The following is a 17,637-nucleotide window of genomic DNA, read 5'->3' as shown; positions in this document are numbered from 1 at the left end:
GTCCCCCATCCCTTGGTGTGGGGACAGTGACGAGTCTAAAAATGACAGAGGAGTCACCGGAGCTTGTTAATTTTGGGTGTCATAGGTAAACGTATTATAGAAAATGCACTGATTCAGTCAACATTTGTTGGACATTAGAGACGTGTTGGTTGCGTGCCCCCTTTGCCTCTCTTCCTCCACGGGGACCAGGGTGGCAGTGGGCTGTGACAAGGGCTGTCAGATGCGGACCTGGGCAGCAGGAGAGACCTCTGCCTGTCTTTGGAAGCAGTATAGGACATAGGTGCATTTTGTTTTCAGAAAAAGATTGAATGGGTCCTGTAGCGAGATCCAAAGGGATCCATTTCAAGAGGAAGGCGGAGCCCACTTGCCGGGCCAGGAGTAGGTGGGAGTGAGGCGTATTTTAATCGGCTGCAGCCAGCCTGTGCCCGCCTGCTGTCAGGGCCAAGACTTGGCGGAGCGCGATTTTTTACAGCCGTAAAGGAGGGATGTGGGGCCTCAAGACTGGACAGGTTCTTAATTAGGTGACTTGAGACTCCCAGTGTAGGAGTTTTGGGAGACTCCTTCGGCACCTAAATTTCTTTCTCCCAATAATGCTGTTAATACAGAAACCTGGCTGTGGAGTGACGTTGCTTCCTGGGGAAGGATCGAGATTAATTGCACTTTTCATGCCCTGTACTTTCTGCATTACCTGTAATAATAATGTACATAGATTAGGTAGGGAGGATATTAAACAGAAGGATTTATGAACATTTGAATATTAAGTTGGTTATCTGTGGCTACCTTAAATGCAAGGTTGTCAAAAATAATTACAGTATACTAGCAAATACTGGCTACCAGAGGCAATATAAATACCCTGAGTCAGTGCATATTGGGCTTTTGGCATGAATCATTTGCTCAACAAGGATTGGGGATACGTTCTTCATATTTATGAGGAGGAAATGAAAGGGAGCACGGGGTGGGGGAGGGGAGAGGAACACGCAGAATTAATGGTGTCGCAGACCTACTGTATTACACCCGGTGCAGCGCAGCCCCCTGCGCAGAGGGGCCCCTCTCGGGCTGCGGGAGGCTCTGGCAGGGCAGCCTCCCATTTTGTATGCATGGGAGGGTTTTTTGATGCTTTTTTAAAAAATGGCCGTACCACCAACGTTCTGGCTTAATGACCAGGGACATCGTAGAGTGCGGACGGCGAGGCCGTGCTAAGTGGTGTGCAGTTGACTTCTGTAAAACCCAACTTGTCAAGCAGAAGACACTTGAGAAGGGTATTGATGAATGCCCATCCATCTCCGGGGCAGGGAAACATACCCAGCTGTTAATTTCTCAATGCAGAAAGCAGCGATGGCATGGAGACGCAAGTGCCGTGAAAAAAAATTATGATAGATTGGATGAGGCGACTCTGGAAGCGGCTGACGTCTGCAGTCAGTTCACGGTTCAAACCCTGCCCACACGGTCAGATGGATTCCGCGCCCGCAAGGGGCCACCTTCCACTCGCTGGGCCGCTCTGTGCGATGTTTTCCCGGGGCCCGGCGCCTGAGGTGGACTAACGGGGAGTGGATGGCAAGCAGGGAGAGAAACGGTTTTGTGACAGCGGGGCCACCAAAGCACCAGCCATAGTTTACACTGGGCACGTCGACCTTTGGTTACATTTGAAAGAATTCATTTCATTTGTGTGCTTTTGTATAATGTATGTATTCATTTATGATGTAGTTATTAAATATACGTTTAGTGTTTTTATTCTCATGGTTTAGGTTTGTCATCACAGCAAATCCAATCTGATTTCTGACTTTGAGTGAACCACCCAGTTGAAAATGTACCAGAAAACATTAATTTATTCAGCAAATAATGACCGAGCACCAGCTGTGTGCCAAGAACTGTGCTAGGCTTGCATTTACAGTACTGACAGATAGTTTTGGTCCTCGTGGTTCTTTTTTTTTTTTTTAATTTAATCTTTATTGTATTTTTTTCCCATTGCCACTTAGTCCCCTAAAGTCCTCATGGTTCTTAAACTCTAGTGGGGAGACAGATGTTAAATAACCTCACAAATGTGCCATCATAAATCGATATGAAAGAAAATGGACAGTGCCAAGAGAGAATAGAATGGAGCGTTCAGATGGTAAGAACTCCCTGGTTGGCCTTCAGAGAGAGTGCTGGTTGGCACTGGGCAGGGGGCAGGGGGGGCTGGCCGCCTGTGCGCAGAGACGGAGGCGAGATCCCTTCTCGGAGCTAGACGGAAGCCAGGCCTGCGGCGTGGCTGCGGAGGCCACAGTGATGGGTTGGCCGTCCGGAGGCTTCTCTGGGCACAGAACAAGGAAGCTAGGAGTGTGCTCATGCAGGGCTTCGGGGGATGCGGAGCTTCCGGGGAATGGGCGAGCAGAGGGCACCGCTAGTACCCTAGCAGGAGAGGTTTGGGATCAGGAGCCATAAGTCTTTGCTTAACTGGATCTAACTGGAGAAGGGGGGGAAGTAAGCTGCAAATGACTCCGAAGATTTTAATGAACTCTCTGGGGTGGCCCCACATATTTAAGTTGTAGAATACAAATCTTTAGAGCTCATTTGCAGCCTGAAATGAGGGCTGCAAGTGCCGACGTGTTCGCAGAGAATTCTCTCTCGCAGTTACAGAAGGCTGCGTGCCGTCTTCGGAAGATATTTTTGCACCGGTTATGGGAACTGCGCGCTGTGGACCCCGTACACCACCACTAAATAGGAGCTTTAAGAGGCCCTGGTGCGTGTCATTTTAGAAGATGTGCAATACGGAGGCAGCAGGGCCTTTCGCTCCGTATTTTATGATTCTTGGGACTTTACGGAATGCATCTAGCAACCAAGATGTGTGTCGATATGCAGACTGGCGATCATTTAGGAGTGTGATTGGTTCTCTGTTTGGTTTAGATGCAGCTCTCTCCCCACCCTGCTGCCCCAGGCAGAGGGTCAGCCTGGTCCCGGGACATGCGTTCAGCTGCCCTCTGCTGGGTTATGTTGCAAGTGTCTCCTGGCTTGCTCATCCACTAAGGCCATGTCTGAGCGAGTGGCTTTGAAGTTCTGCAGATGAAAAACCACTTCCCGGGGGCCACCGAGTCCCCGTGTAACTGCTGGGGAGCACTAAGTGCCACCTACTCTAATTAATTTGCTGTCGTAAAGCTACAAGAGTCATTGTGTTAAATATGTATCTTGAAGCCAAGATGGCAAGCCCACCACAGGCGTGTTCAGATTAATTCTCTGTGTCTCTTTTTTTTCTCTTCCCAAGAGCCATTTAGGGAACGTGTTGGTGGACATGAAGCTCATTGACATCAAGGACACTCTGCCTGTGGGCTTCATCCCGATTCAGGAGACGGTGGACACGCGTGAGTCACCCTTTAGTGCCGCTCATCACAGTGAGAGTTTCCTTCCTCCAGGCGTATTTTTAGACGTTTTAATGTGCATTTTTCTTTGGAAACATTTTAGGAGTCCTCACTGCGTGCCCATGAGTAAACCCTGCAGCTTTTGGCACGTGTCTGACTTGGTTCTCCAAGGAGTTTGTGGTGGTCTGGCTAGCGCCAAGCCAGTGAGCAAAGTCCTTCTCTCCCAGAGTGGGGCTCCCTGCTGAGTCGGTCACTCGGGAGTGGCGAAACTGGCGGTAGTCTGCCCTTAAGTACATCCTCTGTGTTGCTGAAGCCAAGCTTGGCACACGACTGAGAAGCAAAAGGGAAAAAATCAGAAGATGCCCAGGGGATACAAGTGCAATAATGTCCCTGTTTTGGGCTCCTAGAGCTCGTGAGAAAGGCTGGAACCAGAGAGACTGCAGTGAGAGTGCACAGGGTTCAACCTGAGCCCCGAACAGAGCCGAGCAGACTGAGAGGCGCTGATGAATCAGAACTTCGTCCGGGTCCTCTCATGCACGTCACGTACTAACTAGTGCTGGCGGACCTCTGAGCTTTGGAGCCTCCTCCTTCTGAGGGAAAAGCACTTGCTTTGTTTTTCTACTCTCACCAGCTAACCTTAGGGCGTACACACAGGAGGAGTAAATAAAACAAACCCAGCGTCTCCTTTCTTTGTGACTCATGACTTCCTTGTGAAGTTCGGTCTCATTCTGTGTCACACTTACCTGATTTTTCCATAGTTAGCCCCATTGTGGACCCACTGTTTTTGCTGGGTTTGTTTTTTTTTGCTAGCATTTCATGTAGACCAGACTTTTCACATCTGTATAAGACCCCACATACCTCTTATTTTAGTGAAGCAAATGGACTCCATTGCCCAGCGTATTTTCATTCTTTAAAACAATCTCCTTACTTTTGGGTATTTTGCTTTTACTTGTTATTATATGCATTAGCTAATAATTGCAATAGCTTATATTTAGTATGTATTTACCATATGCTACCCCTTGTGATAAATGCTTTACATAACCGATACCATTGAATCTTCAGAAGACCCCCTCCTTGGAAATGGATAGTATTAAACCCATTTCATATATGCAGTGAATGAGGCACAGTACCTACTTAGGGATTAAAGAATTTATCCAAGGGCATGCACTTGGGGAAGGGGGGAGTAACTAGAACACACACACACGCCTGATACCAGCCCCACCTTTAACCCGGGTCACTGTGTAAAAGCATGTGTTTACGCCCCTTTTACAGAAAGGTTTTATATACTTCTGAATCAGGGATCTTTGATAACAGCTTTATTGGATATAATTCACATACCATACAATTTACCCATTTAAAGTATGCAAATTAGAGGGTTTTAGTATATGCACAGAGTTTCGCAACCATTACCACAATCAATTTCAGAACATTTCATCCCCCCCCCAAAAAAACCCCCATGCCCATTATCAATCACTCTTCGTTTCTCTCCTGCCCCTGCCAACCCTAGGCAGGCAGGCAGCAGCCTGCTTTGTATGTAGCTTTGCCTACTCCGACATTTCACTGAGCAGAAGTATGCAGTGTGGGGTCTTTCATGACTGGCTGCTTTTACTTGGCGTATGTTTTCAAGGTTCGTCCGTGTCGCGGCGTGTGTCAGCACTTCATTCCTTTTTATTGCCAAACAACGTGCCATTTCTAGGCGTGTGCTGCACTCTCTGTACCCAGGTGGTGGGCATTTGGGCTGTTCCTGCTTCCGGCTGCTGTGAGCATTCATGTGCAAGGTTTTGTGTGGACACGTGTTTTCATTGCTCCTCGGCACATGCCTAGGCGCGGAATTGCTGGGTCATCATCTCTCTCTGTAACTTTTTGAGGAACTGCCACACTGTTTACCGAGGGAGCAGCGCCATCTCCCATTTTCACCAGCAGTGTGTGAGGGTCCATTGTCTTCACATCCTCACCAACACACGTTATTCACGTTCTTTTTAGCCCAGTCGTCTCGGTGGCTATGATTGGCCCCTCGTTGTGGTTTGGATTTGTGTTTCCTGTTAGCCAATGACTTCGAACACCTTTTCAGGTGCTTGTTGGCCATTTGTGTGTCTTCCCTGGAGAAATGTCTCTTCTGATCCTTTGCCATTTTAAAGTGGGTTGTCTTTGTATTATTGAGTTACAAGACTATTTTAATATACAGTGGCCCTTGAACACGGGTTTGGACTGTGTGGGTCCAGTTATATCCACATTTTTTCCAATAAATACTGTAACTATATTTTCTCTCCTTGATGATTTTCTTAACATTTTCTTTTCTCTGTCTTACTTTATTGTAAGAATACGGTACATAATACATGTAACATACAAACTGTGTTAATTGACAGCTTACACTATTGGCAAAGCTTCTGTCAACGGTAGGCTAATAGTAGTTAAGTTTTGGGGGAGTCAAAAGTTTTACCTGGATTTTTGGCTGTGTGGAAGGTCAGTGCCCCTAACTTCTGCATTTTTCAGGGGCTAACTGTGTTCTAGCTATAAGTACTTTGTCAATTGTATGATCTGCAGTATTTTCTCCCATTTAGGGGTTTTCATTTCACTTCCTTGGTGTCCTTTGAAAAGTTTTTTTTAATTTTGATGGAGTCCATTTATCTATTTTTTCCTTTTTTTGCTTATGTTTTTTGGTGATACACGTAAGAAACCACTGCCTAATCCACGGTCAAGATTTACGTCTGTGTTTTCTTCTAAGAGGTTTATAGTTTCAGCTCTTGCATATGTGTCTTTAATCCATTTCGAGTTAATTTTTGTGAATGGTGTGAGATACGAGTCCACCTTTATTCTTTTGCATGTGAATAGCCAGTTGCATAACCGCTCCTTCCCCCAGCTGACTGGTCTCAGCATCCTTGTTGAAAACCAGGTGACCATAAACGTGAGAGTTTGTTTCTAGACTCTGGGTTCTCCTCCGTTGATCTGTCTGTCTTACTTGTGCCAGTCTTGACTACTGTAGCTTTGTAGCAGGGTTTGAAACTAGTCCTCCAATTTTTCAAGATAATTTGGCCATTTTGGGTCCCTTGACTTTTCATATAAATTTTAGGACTTGTCCATTTCTGCAAAGAGGCCAACTGGGATTTTGACAGGAATGGTGTTGAATCAGTAGGTCACGTTGGGTATGTGTAGATTTTGAACAACTTCCTTGTGATAGGTTCCCAAGCACTTGAGGCCACTGGGCCCTGGGTCCCCTGTGGTCTGCCACCAGCCGTCCTCTGCAACTGTGTCCCTTATCTGCCAACACCTGTACTGGACCCGGACGGAGCCACCGACTTGCGCTCTCCAGGCTCCTTTCTTTTCTGACTACGTACTTGCTTGCTCTTTTCCCTGCCTGCAGTGCCCCTTCCCTCAACTCTGAATGTCCACGCCCGTCTCTGTCGAGGGTGAGCCTGCGTTCTCCCACCTGCGTCAGACAGTCTCTGGTGTGAAGCAGGCCCTCTCTCCCCTCCACGACGAGCTAAGACTGATGAGCGCCTAGTGGGCCTGCGGGCTTTGCGATTCAAAGGTGGCTGAGATACTGGTCCTTTCCCTCAGGACCTTAGTCTAGTGAGTGGCCTGGACCTGAACACAGGGAACCACATTACAGCACAGTCATCGCACCTGGCACAGCACACGTTTGTGGCAGGGAGGGAGGGAAGGAAGCCCGTGCAGGTGACAGTGGTGGGAAGCCAAAGAGAGTGATCGATTCTGCCTCTGAAGTCCTGGCTTTACCTCCGTGAGGACGGGGTGTGGCTTGGTGAGGTGGAGAACTTGGGCTCTGGAGTCAGGCTCTGCACTTACAGCTGTAGGACTTCACCCTCCTGGGCCTCAGTTTCCTCATCTGTAAAATGGGGAGAATATTGCCTACCTCATAATAATGTTTGCAGCTTGCATTTCAGCCATGTACATGTTTTCTTCCTGTCTTTGCTACTTATCTCTTCCTTTGAGGGCAAGGTCCACGTCTAATTCATCCTTGGCCCACCTAAGGGATGGGCTCCATAAAGATAAGCTTTATTACTCTGTTGCCAAATTAACTTCCAGAAATGCCAGTTCACAGTGCCACTAATGATGCAGGCTTGTGCCTGTTTTCCACAGACCTACCAGCGTAGGTTTTAAGTTTTTAATTTACTTTTGCTCTCCTAATTTTATTTAACTTTCACTTCGTTATTTATTAGCAAGACCGGACGTTTCACAGTGTTGGCTCGCTGCTTCCAGAAATACCACTGCTTATTCTTAAGTGGCTTGTCTGCTGGAGAACTGAAATTGTAGGCTTGTGTTAATTTCCCACTTCCCTCCCATGTTTTTCTTAGTTTTAAAATTTGCATTGGTGTTTGTTTTTGACAACTAATCAACTTATAACATCTTGATACATGGTAGAGCCACAAGGGGCTTCCCATTCTGTATTTTCCTCTCGTTGAACCAGTTAAGCAAGGAAGGCCGGAGTAGACGGCCGTCCAGGCTAGCTGCTATGGGGTGATCCTGGGCAGGGATTGACTGCGGCATGTAGGTTGCTGTGCCGTGGACTTCCAGGGGTGGTTGTGGCATCTCCAACAGGTGTCTTGTCATACAAGGAGGGTGGGCTCAGGGTAGCCTCTTCATTTTGGGTCATACGGTCATTTCCTGGAGCCTTTACCCAGGGCACAGGTGAGCCCAAGCTGACTACATACACCTCTGGTCCGCTCTGTGCAGGTGAGCGCCCATAAGGCCCTGATTTTACAAAGTCAGCCAAAAAGATGACACTCCTGTAATTAGTTTAAAATACAGCTTGTGGCAATCCATACAGTACTTGAAGACTGGAAGACTGGTTGCTTTCGGCAAGTGCCGTGTCGTCTCTCTCTGCGTTCACTGGCGTGACTGAACACATTTCCGTGGGCTCTGTGTGATGCCTTTGCTTGCCCTTAGGCCTGATTAGGCAACTAGTGCAGTTAGTGGCTCCGCCTCCTACCCCGAGTTTGCTGTAGAGGGAGCAATGGAGCAGAGCAGCCTGGACAGGTCCGGCCTTCTCACACTGTCAAAGGTCTGATCTTACCAGCTGATGGTCTTCCAGGGTGCAGGGTCGCTCTGAATGGTTTTCCCCCAGGAAACCACCCTGCCTCGTTGAGGACAACGTGCGGGGTCTGGATTTAGGCCATTGTCACTCTAGCTTGTAGGTCTGATGTAGCCCTCAGTTTCCTCACCCGGGAAGAGAAACCACAAAGTTTCCAAATGCCCACCTGGCTCTTGTGAAAACAGCCCCCCAAGAACAGGAAAGCAGCACCACGGTTTCTGGTCTCCCCCCCAGGAAAGTCACGACCAGCACGGGCCTGCCGGTTCCCCCCGCATTCTGCCCCCTGATTTGAACGGGCTCATCTCCTGCCCTGGAACTGGAAGGTCTTGGAGATCAATGCCAGACCCTGACTTACGTTGTATGCACTCGTAACAGTGATGGTCACTCATGGCCACTCTTTACTGAGCACTTACGTGTGCCGGGCACTGGGCTGGCAAACGTCACCCCATTTTGCCTAACCTATGTCCCAGCCCCTGTGAGGCGGGGTTCTGTTAACTCCCTTCACAGATAACAGAACTGAAGCTCCAATGGCCCTGGCGCGGGAAAGCGGCCGAGCCGGGATTCCAGCCGATCCCTCTGATTCATGCAGTGGGTGACTGCAGGTGACTGCAGCTTGTGTTTAAAAACTACAGAGGAGCAGACGGACCCCTGGTCGGTAGGCACTGGCGGTTGCGAAGGCACCGACCCATCACTCTAACACTTGATAATAACAGAATCACGTATTTATTTGTTTTTTCCTATACGAAGCATATTTCAGGGACACCAAGTAGTTGAAGAAAAGTTGTTTGTTTATCTACAAGAATTCCAGCTGATAAATGCAGAAGGAAGGACAGATTTACCGAATCACCATTTTAGGACCTGTACTGAAATGGTGGGTCTAGGAGACAGTCATCAGGGGAAGGGAACTCTGCTCGGAGAACGGGTGTGGGGACTTTATCGCAGGGGCAGCGGGCCAACACCCCCGGAAGCCAAGGGGGCAGGGCTGGGCGCCATGCCTCATGATGTGACATCACCGGACTGCCTGTGAGGCGTTTTGCCTAAAAAATTCTAGCCTGAATCTCATTGAGCCTCTAGCTGAAACTGCCAGTTTCGAGGAGGAACAGGGAATGACTCAGTTTCTCTAACTCACCACTGCCCTGAAAACAAAGGGATGGGGGAGAGGGTCTTACAGAATAAAAGGGACTTAAGAGACCTAACAACCAAATTCAGACAGACCAACAATGAAATGACGTCTTTGAGATACGGGAGGAAACTCGAATGTAGGCTATTTATCGGATGATATTAAGGAATCATTGTTCATTTTGCTGGAATGCTAATGGCATGGTGGTTGTGTTAAAAAAAAAATTGTCTGCCGTGGATACTCACTGAGCCATGGATGGGTGACAAGACACAGGGTTAGAGATCGCTTTCACATGCTCCAGCCAGACTGAGGCGGGCGGGGGAGGGGGAAGCAGCCCGTCTGGTTTTGGCAGTGTTGAAACAAGGTGATGGGAATGTGTGGGTTCTTGCACTTTGGGGAGTGTTTCAGACTTTCTACAGTGAAAAGTCAGAAGGAAAAGACTCCGTGTGGTAAAATGTGTTAATACTCAGGGTGTGCAGGCACATGGATCTGGAGCAGGGAGCAAGTTGTTGTGGCTTTTGGAAGCCGGCCCGGTGGGTTCATTCCAGGTGGCTCGTCCTTGCAGAGGTGGGTGGCCCCTGGGAGCCCCTCCCTTCTCAGCAGGGACGGTCTGTGGTCAGGTCCTGCAGTCTCTGCCTGTCCACTGTGGGCCTGTGGAGGGCAGGAAGGGTGCAGCCCACCCCCTCTGTCAGGCATTTGGACGACCGCTCACTTCCACAGCCACGCAGGGAATGTGATGGGAAGCATGGTGTTCTGAATAGAGACTCACTCACGCCTTGTCTTGTCCTTTCCTTCAGAGGAAGTGGCTTTTAGGAAGAAGAGGCTGTGCATTAAATTTATCCCACGAGATTCCACGGAAGCTGCCATCTGTGACATTCGGATCATGGGCCGGACCAAGCAGGCCCCTCCTCAGTACACGTTTATTGGGTGAGTCTCCATACCCCAGAGCTCATCTCCTCTCTCTGCCGAGCGTGCTCAGGCCGCCCCCGGGGACAGAGCACTGAGGATCCGTGACCCGCGAGGCTCGGCCTCAGCCAGTCCCAGTCACCATGCTGGCGACCCTCCGAGCGTTTGTTCGTGCTGCCTGCTATGGCCACGGTCCCTCCGTCCCCTTGCCCTGTGTGTTTGTCCTTGAGGCTCCGTGGGTCTTTCCAGATGTGCAGAAGCCCAGGAGTTCTCTCCTTGGCGACCGATCGGCCTCAGCTCTCCACACTGTTCACTCACCCCCACGTTGGTTCCACGGGCCAAAGACCCTGGACAGGTGGTGACTGAGGCAAACGAAGAGTCTGCTCTCACGGAGTCTATGTTCAAACAGGAAGAGGGGCAACAAATGGAATTAATAATCAGATCATTTTAGCGAGCGACAAAAATGAAACAGCAACGGACAGGGGCTCTTCCCTAGGGGGTCAGGAAGGTGAGGTTTGAGCAGAGCCCTCCAGCTCAAGGAGAAACCCGCCCCGCAGAGAGTTGAAGACAGGGCCTTGTGGGCAGAGGAGAGGGAGAGGGGTACCCTGGGAACGGGCGTGGCACGCCCGGGGAGTAGCGAGGCTGGGGTGGGCGAGGAGAGCGCTGGCAGGGCCCCGTGGGATGCGGTGGCAGTGTGGGCTTACTCCGGCGCACCAGGTGCTGTTGGAGGGCTCTGAGTCGGGGAAGATGTGGTATTAGCACACGACCACCTGACAGTCCCTTGTGCAGAGTTTTGGTCTGATGTTCCTCCTCCCTGATGAGCAGAGGGCTGGGCCCACTGTGCCACGTTCTCCTGGTGGCCTCGGGCCTGGGCACAGGCCTGGCTCTGAAGCCGCATCACAGATGCGAAGTACAAGGAATCTCGGGCCTCCACTTTGGGCTCTTTTGAGTGTCAGTGACAGGAAACCCAATCCAGGCTGGCTTAAGCAGAAGGAAGAATTTGTTGGCTGACATCACAGCAGAGTCTGGGGAACAGGTTGGCTTCACATGTGGCTGGAAGGAGGCGCTGAGAGGATGTCACTAGGCTCTGGTTTCCCCTCGCTCCTCCTTGCTCTGATTCCGGGGTGGGTGGCCCCATTCCTGCACACATTCGCCCCAGTGGAGGAATGGTGGCCTGGTCCATTTACCCTCTTTTCCTCCAGGTTCAAGTCCCGAGGCAAAGAGCAAGTCTGTGTTCTCGGTAACTCAAACAGGAGTTCTAGAATTCAGTCTCATTGGTCCTGACTGACCTCACTGGGGTGCTGTGCACCCTGAACCCGTCACTGCTATGTGGAAAGTGCCCTTCTCTCTTCCAGGCCTGAGCCATTGTCACTCAGGGACCAAGAATGAGAGGGTAGCTGTGCCCGAGATACAGAGGGGAGGTAAAAAGTCAGAATGGGGAATGAATGGGTGTCCTGAAGACAGTGTATGTCCATTCTACTCAGTCAGCCGAAGTTCAGGTTTTCCCAGGGAATCCGTGCGGGAGGTGGTTTCCGGCCTCTCTCCCCAGCTGGTTTTGCAGGCACCTCACTCCACCCTGTGGGTCCCACGAATGAGTTCTCCTGCTTGGCTTTTGAGGTCGGCCTTCTAGATCTGGTTTGTGTTCTGTTTTGCTCCTTGTTCATGTTAATCCAAACCCTCCTCTGCACTCGGAAAGCCAGGGCCTGTCCCCACAGGCCTGACACGGGCTCGGTGACCGGTGAGCTGTGGCGTTTGCCGCGAGTGCGAGGGGAGCCAGCGTCACAGACAGACTGTTTCCGTCTTGGTGCAGAGTGTGTGCAGGCTCTTCAGCTCTGTCTCAGGTCTTGTGTCCTTAAGAAGGACTCTGTGGCCGTGCCCTTCCTGCACGCTCCAGACCCTCTTTGCCACATGATGGAAGTCGATTGTGTAAACAGGAATAGCAAACGGTCGAGAATAACCACATTCGGTCACCTTAGAAGCAACCATTTACATACAAATCGTAGAAGCCAACAATTTAATGATGGACTTTTAAAGTTTAATTTCAGTTAACGATGTGTATTTTTAATTACTATACTACTTTAAAAGATTCAATTATTAACTAATTTTTAAAATTCTAAAGAATAGACCCTTACCATATATGTATGTCTTAATAATTGAAACTAGAATCTTCTTTTATATCATTTTGAAAAGGTTGCTAAAATAACATGTATTTTTTGTTTCATCCTGGGGCAAAAATTCTTTTTTAGAGGCAGACAATTTCAATGTTACTTTTAAGTAAGGAAAGAGAATCCAGTGCAGAACTCTCAAGACACATTTTCTTAAAAACAGGCACAATTCCACACGTTACTCTGCAAGGGTTGGGGGGTCGGTTGGGGGAGACGGAAACCTCAGAGCGAGAATGGCTCCGCCACGGCCTGACCCTGGAGCCCGACCGAGCGGCGGCGGAGTCGGTGCAGCGGGCTGGAGCCAGCCACCCGTCTAATGAGACGTGACTGTGGTTTCGAGTCGTTCTGTAGTGTACTGAGAAGCTGCTAGAACTATCCCCTGGAATACATCTGCTCTCGTTTTTTTAAGAGCTGATACTCTTGTATATCCCCAGGTGCAGTTCCGTGGGGCCGTTGAGAAGTTGTGAGTTGGATGTGGCTGAAATAATCTCTTTATAATTCCTCAGAACAAACCCATCTCATAAATGCTTGTGGCCGTGGTGTGCAACTGGCTGCGCTGGGCAGGCACGTCAAGTCCCAGGCCCTTCTGTGCCCAGGCTTAGGGGGCACATACCTCGAGGTTGGGAGATGTCTCCCAAGCTGGCCCTGAGAATGAGGCCGGCGGCAGGCAACACGCGGGCTGTAGGGAGCTCCACCCTGAAGCCGGGGCCGGTCCAGGAGGCAGGGGCGCTCATTCTGCTCATAGCTAAGAACCGTTGCCCTCTGTCTCACCCAAACCATACAAGGGACTTGAAGTGGCTTGTCTGGTAAACCCTCCAATTAAGTGACAAAATAAGAGAGAATGTTCAAGACTGAGAGCCCAGGGAAATGCAGTAGTACAGGAGGAAGGCCGCCCCAGGTGGTGAAGGAGAGGGCGGTGCCATAAAGGCCCGCCTCGCTGGCACGGCTGCCCACACACTCGGCTCTGACCTGCGACCCCCAGAGCACAAAGGGAGGCGATGTCACCGATCTGCGGGCAAGAACCGATTCCCTGGGGTTCGAGGCTGCGATTCTTTTGAAGGAGTTGCTTTGCTGTGTCGCTCGGGTAAGTGCAGTGTGCTGAACAGCACTGTGAAGATTTCTCTCTTCTCCCAAAGGGAACTGAACAGCATGGGGATCTGGTACCGAATGGGCAGAGTGCCAAGGAATCACGACTCCTCTCAACCCACAACGCCATCCCAGTCATCAGCTGCTTCCACCCCGGCCCCCAGCCTTCCCAGGTGAGGCCTTGTCCGCGGCATCTTGTGCTGCCGTGCGTGCTGCAGTCACGTGGTTCGGGGTCCCGTGACACAGCATTTCAGAGCACTCCACGGAGCTTCTGCTAAAGTAGTGCAGAGGCAACGCACCTCTGGAGGGGGGTTTTAAAAATCCAATTAGAAGTCTTTGCGTTACTTGAACGTAAAGGCCATTCTGTGTTCTATTCTGCGTGTATTCGGAAGGCTCTGAAAATAGCAGAATATGCAGCTTTAAACTGGCTCACTGCTCTAAGGAGCTCCCGCCGCACACACACAGGCCCTGCAGCCACGTGGTTGGGGACGCTGGCGGGAAGAGGGTGGCATTCCTTCCCTTCCTTGGCCAGCAACTCATGTGAAACCCAGGAGGGTTGGTAAGTAATTACGTTCATTGTTATATTGTTTCTTTTCCCAGTGAGCTTCAACCAAGAAATGAGTAGTTTGGGTGCGATACAATAGTGAGAAATTTTTCAGGGGATGTTAGTTTCTGGGTTTTTTTTTTTAAGGTTTTATTTATTTATTCTTAGAGGAGAAGGGAAGGAGAAGGTGAGGGAGAGAAACATCGATCAGTTGCCTGTCACGTGCCCCCAAATGGGGACCTGGCCCGCAACCCAGGCAGGAGTCCTGAGTGGGATCGAATCAGCGACCGTTCACTCTATGGAATAACACTCAAGCAGCTGAGCCGCACCGCCCAGGGCTCAGGGGATGTTAATTTTAACCATTGCTTCCACAAAGAAACTTGGGACAGCAAACGGGCTCTCTGCAACTGATTTCAGTCGTCACAGAGGTAGAAGTGGCCTCCATACTTTCTGCAAGAGGCAGGTGAGAAAAAGAATCCTGTCAACTGAAGACACTTTGACACCACTAGCAGTAAATTACTTGAGGACAAGGAACACACAGCAGTGATGGATTAAGTTTGAGAAAGGGATTACAAAAGTAAATAAAACAAGGAAGAATCGGTGAGGCAGCATCATTTGGGGGTTGATGTCACATACATGAGAATGGATCTAGAAGCTTCCACGTGGGTGACTAGAGAGGAACACAGTCTGTCAGGAGCAGGACAAAACAGTCACTGGCGAGTTCCCCCTGCTGACTTCCACGACCCACGCCTTGCCCTCCGGGAGGTGCAGAGGGTGGCGTGGCTGCCAGCTCTCCGCACTGTTCTCTGAGCACCCACCTCTGTCGGAAGAAGGCGCTGTTGTGAGCCAGCAGCTCAGAGGGCTCTCTGTTAGGGACACCCCCACAAAGACAACCTGGGCTTTCTCCTGACGGCCTCACAAACCAAGAGAGATCCTTAAACTTAGCTACCCCTGGAATCGCCCAAAACTTGAGAAGCCGTTTCACGGTTCACTGTGATAGGGAAGGACATGAAAAGCTAATGAGCTACCCAGAGTTGCAGGTGGAGCAGCTGAGTGTCTGGTTTAGGCTTGTCTGGTCCTTTCTCACTACCCAGAGCTCTGTCGCAGCTGCAATCACTGTCACCTGTGCTCAGGGTCTGCTCAGGCTCTTCACCTGCGCCTCGGGGTCAGTTCAAGCCCATCACCTGCACTTGGGTTCAGCTCAGGCCCATCACCTGTGGTCAGGGTCCTCCCTGGAGTAGTTAACAGCTGCTCCCTGTTGACATTATATGGCTTGGAAGGGCCTAGAAATGGGCACAACCTCGGGGCAGGCTTTACCTCTCTGTTGGATGAAGAAAGAGCTCTGATTCCCCCAGTTAAAGCAGGAGCCTGGTCCCCCAGAAGCGGGCAGGTCGGTGGTGCACACAGTCACGAGCCACTGAAGTGAAAGGCCCAAGAACCCAGGCCGTGGGGCTCTGGGCGGAACTGGAGGTAGCGTTTATAAGGCTTATATATTTTATAACTTCTTGTTGTACAGTTTATGGTTTACAATGGTTGCAAGGAAATTGGATCAGTTTTGTTTTACTTGCCAAATAAAACAAATGTCAAAATAGTCAATATAAAATGTATTCTAATTTGGTTGAGTTAAGTCAGCCAGTATGCAGTAGGATAATTGAATGTTACATTAATGTTTCCCAGTAAAAACCACTTGTCTGCCCCAAGCTCTCCTCTCTGTGTGCAGTGATTTGCAGGGGCATGCGCACCTACCGGAGCCTCCTAATTTATCAGGGGGTTTTGTGCCTTTGGTTTTTATATTGTTTTCTTATGCGGTATCTTTGATTTTTTAAAAAATGAAATGCTGACTTATTCAAATTTTCCATCGAAGATTTATGAAATGATAAGTATGTTACTTTATTCCTTGATGCTTCAGGTCTTTGTAATCTCTCCAGCCAGGGAATCTGCCAGCTTTCTCTGGCGGTGGGTCGGGCGGTCCTTGCATTTCCAGTGTGGCTGGACAAGCCCTGCAGGGTGAAGGCTCCCATGTCGTCTGCACTTCTCTCCCGTCCCCGAGCCTCTTATTTCAAGCTGAACTGGTAGCCTCTTCTTCCCTTCCTGTTTCATGCTTCTGTGTCTTTGCTCAGGTGGACACCTGTGCATCCCAGGCAGCTGTCTCACGTACCTGCCTTAGATAGCAGCTCAAATGCCTCCTCTTGCAGGAAGCCTTCCCTGAACACGACAGTGCTGAGCCTGTGCCTGGGCTCTCTTTTCTGCACCTCTCCGCTGTTAACGCCTTCACTTTGTGCTGTGGTCATGTTGTGACCTTCCTGAGGACGGGTGGGGAGGGCCGGGGGGAGGGGACCAGGTCCTGTTGTTTCCCAGCACTCAGCTCAGATCCAGGCATGTATTCAGTTTTGCAAAAATGCTTCTCCAACAGCCTAGGACCTCGTGTTGCTCCCCCCACCCATGACTCCCAAGCGCCTGAGCAATCCTGGGGATTTTTGTGATTATGGGAGTAATACAAACTTGTAGAAAATCGACAGGGAATAGAAAACAATGGACCCACAGAAATCCCATTTCCAGTGAGCTAAGGTGCATAACCTTGGATGTTATTTCCTTCAAGTCATTTTTCTGTGTACTTTCTACGTAGGTGATATCATGTAAGAGCAAGTTTGTGTTTTGCTGCTGCTTTCTCATGTAGTATTGAACCACAAGCATAAGAAATACTTCTTCGAGCGTGGTCTTTGTGTGGACTCAAGGATCAAGCTGCTGGGTGAAGGCTAGAATGAGAGAGTGGTGATGTAGCGCCCTCTACTGACCGAACTGGGGGCAGCAATGGGGAGGATAGGCAGGCTGGTTCCAGAGCAAGGGGCGGCAGGCCCTTCTCCCAGCAAACCCCTTGTGGGGACTGCAAGGGAATGAGGGTGCAGGGCCAGGAGCAGACCTTATTGCTTTCTTGGACATGAGCCTTCGTCTCAAATCCTAAAAGTGTGCACTCTGCCTCCATTTCCTGTGTTGTCACTCATTGCAAAAAATTCCCTGCCAGTGTTTGGAGAGCTCTGACCCCCAGCTCCACTCAGACAAAAGGGGCAGTTGGCAGGCCTTTTCAGAGATTATGGGTCATCGCCTGAGGACCTCCTGGTCTCAGCAGAACTGCCTTCTCTTTCCGGACAAGTGCTTCCTGTCCGTGTCCCTCCTATCTCTGCAGAGAGTGCTTGCTGTGGGCCAGAGACCGTGGTGTGCCTTCACAAGCTGGCAGGCCCCCAGAGGCTGAGGCTGCCCCCTGGCTGTATCTATTGAATTGGATGCAGTGTTTGGTGACGTTTGTGGCAAAAGACTGGATTAGATATCTCTTTAGACATCGAATTAGATTTAGATCAGAGCTCCTCTTCCTCACTCAGCGAATCTTTATCTCACACACAGACAGCTCCGCACACACGTCTGAGTTTCCAAGTGAA

At 50.0% G+C, this 17,637-nt stretch overlaps 1 protein-coding gene across 3 annotated transcripts in view; it reads left to right on the top strand.

The window, feature by feature from the left end:
- MVB12B (multivesicular body subunit 12B) overlaps positions 1–17,637 on the top strand; it is a 152,447-nt gene that overhangs the window by 43,235 nt on the left and 91,575 nt on the right. For all 3 annotated transcript variants that reach the window (XM_053920626.2, XM_053920634.2, XM_053920631.2), the window contains exons 4-6: positions 3,239–3,335; positions 10,300–10,429; positions 13,710–13,832. In XM_053920626.2, coding sequence (XP_053776601.1) covers positions 3,239–3,335; positions 10,300–10,429; positions 13,710–13,832 — 350 coding nt within the window. The remainder of the gene's footprint in view (positions 1–3,238; positions 3,336–10,299; positions 10,430–13,709; positions 13,833–17,637) is intronic.

This window comes from Desmodus rotundus, chromosome 1 (genome assembly GCF_022682495.2).
Source record: "Desmodus rotundus isolate HL8 chromosome 1, HLdesRot8A.1, whole genome shotgun sequence".
Lineage (NCBI taxonomy): Eukaryota > Metazoa > Chordata > Mammalia > Chiroptera > Phyllostomidae > Desmodus > Desmodus rotundus.
This window is presented reverse-complemented; position numbering and strand designations above follow the sequence as displayed.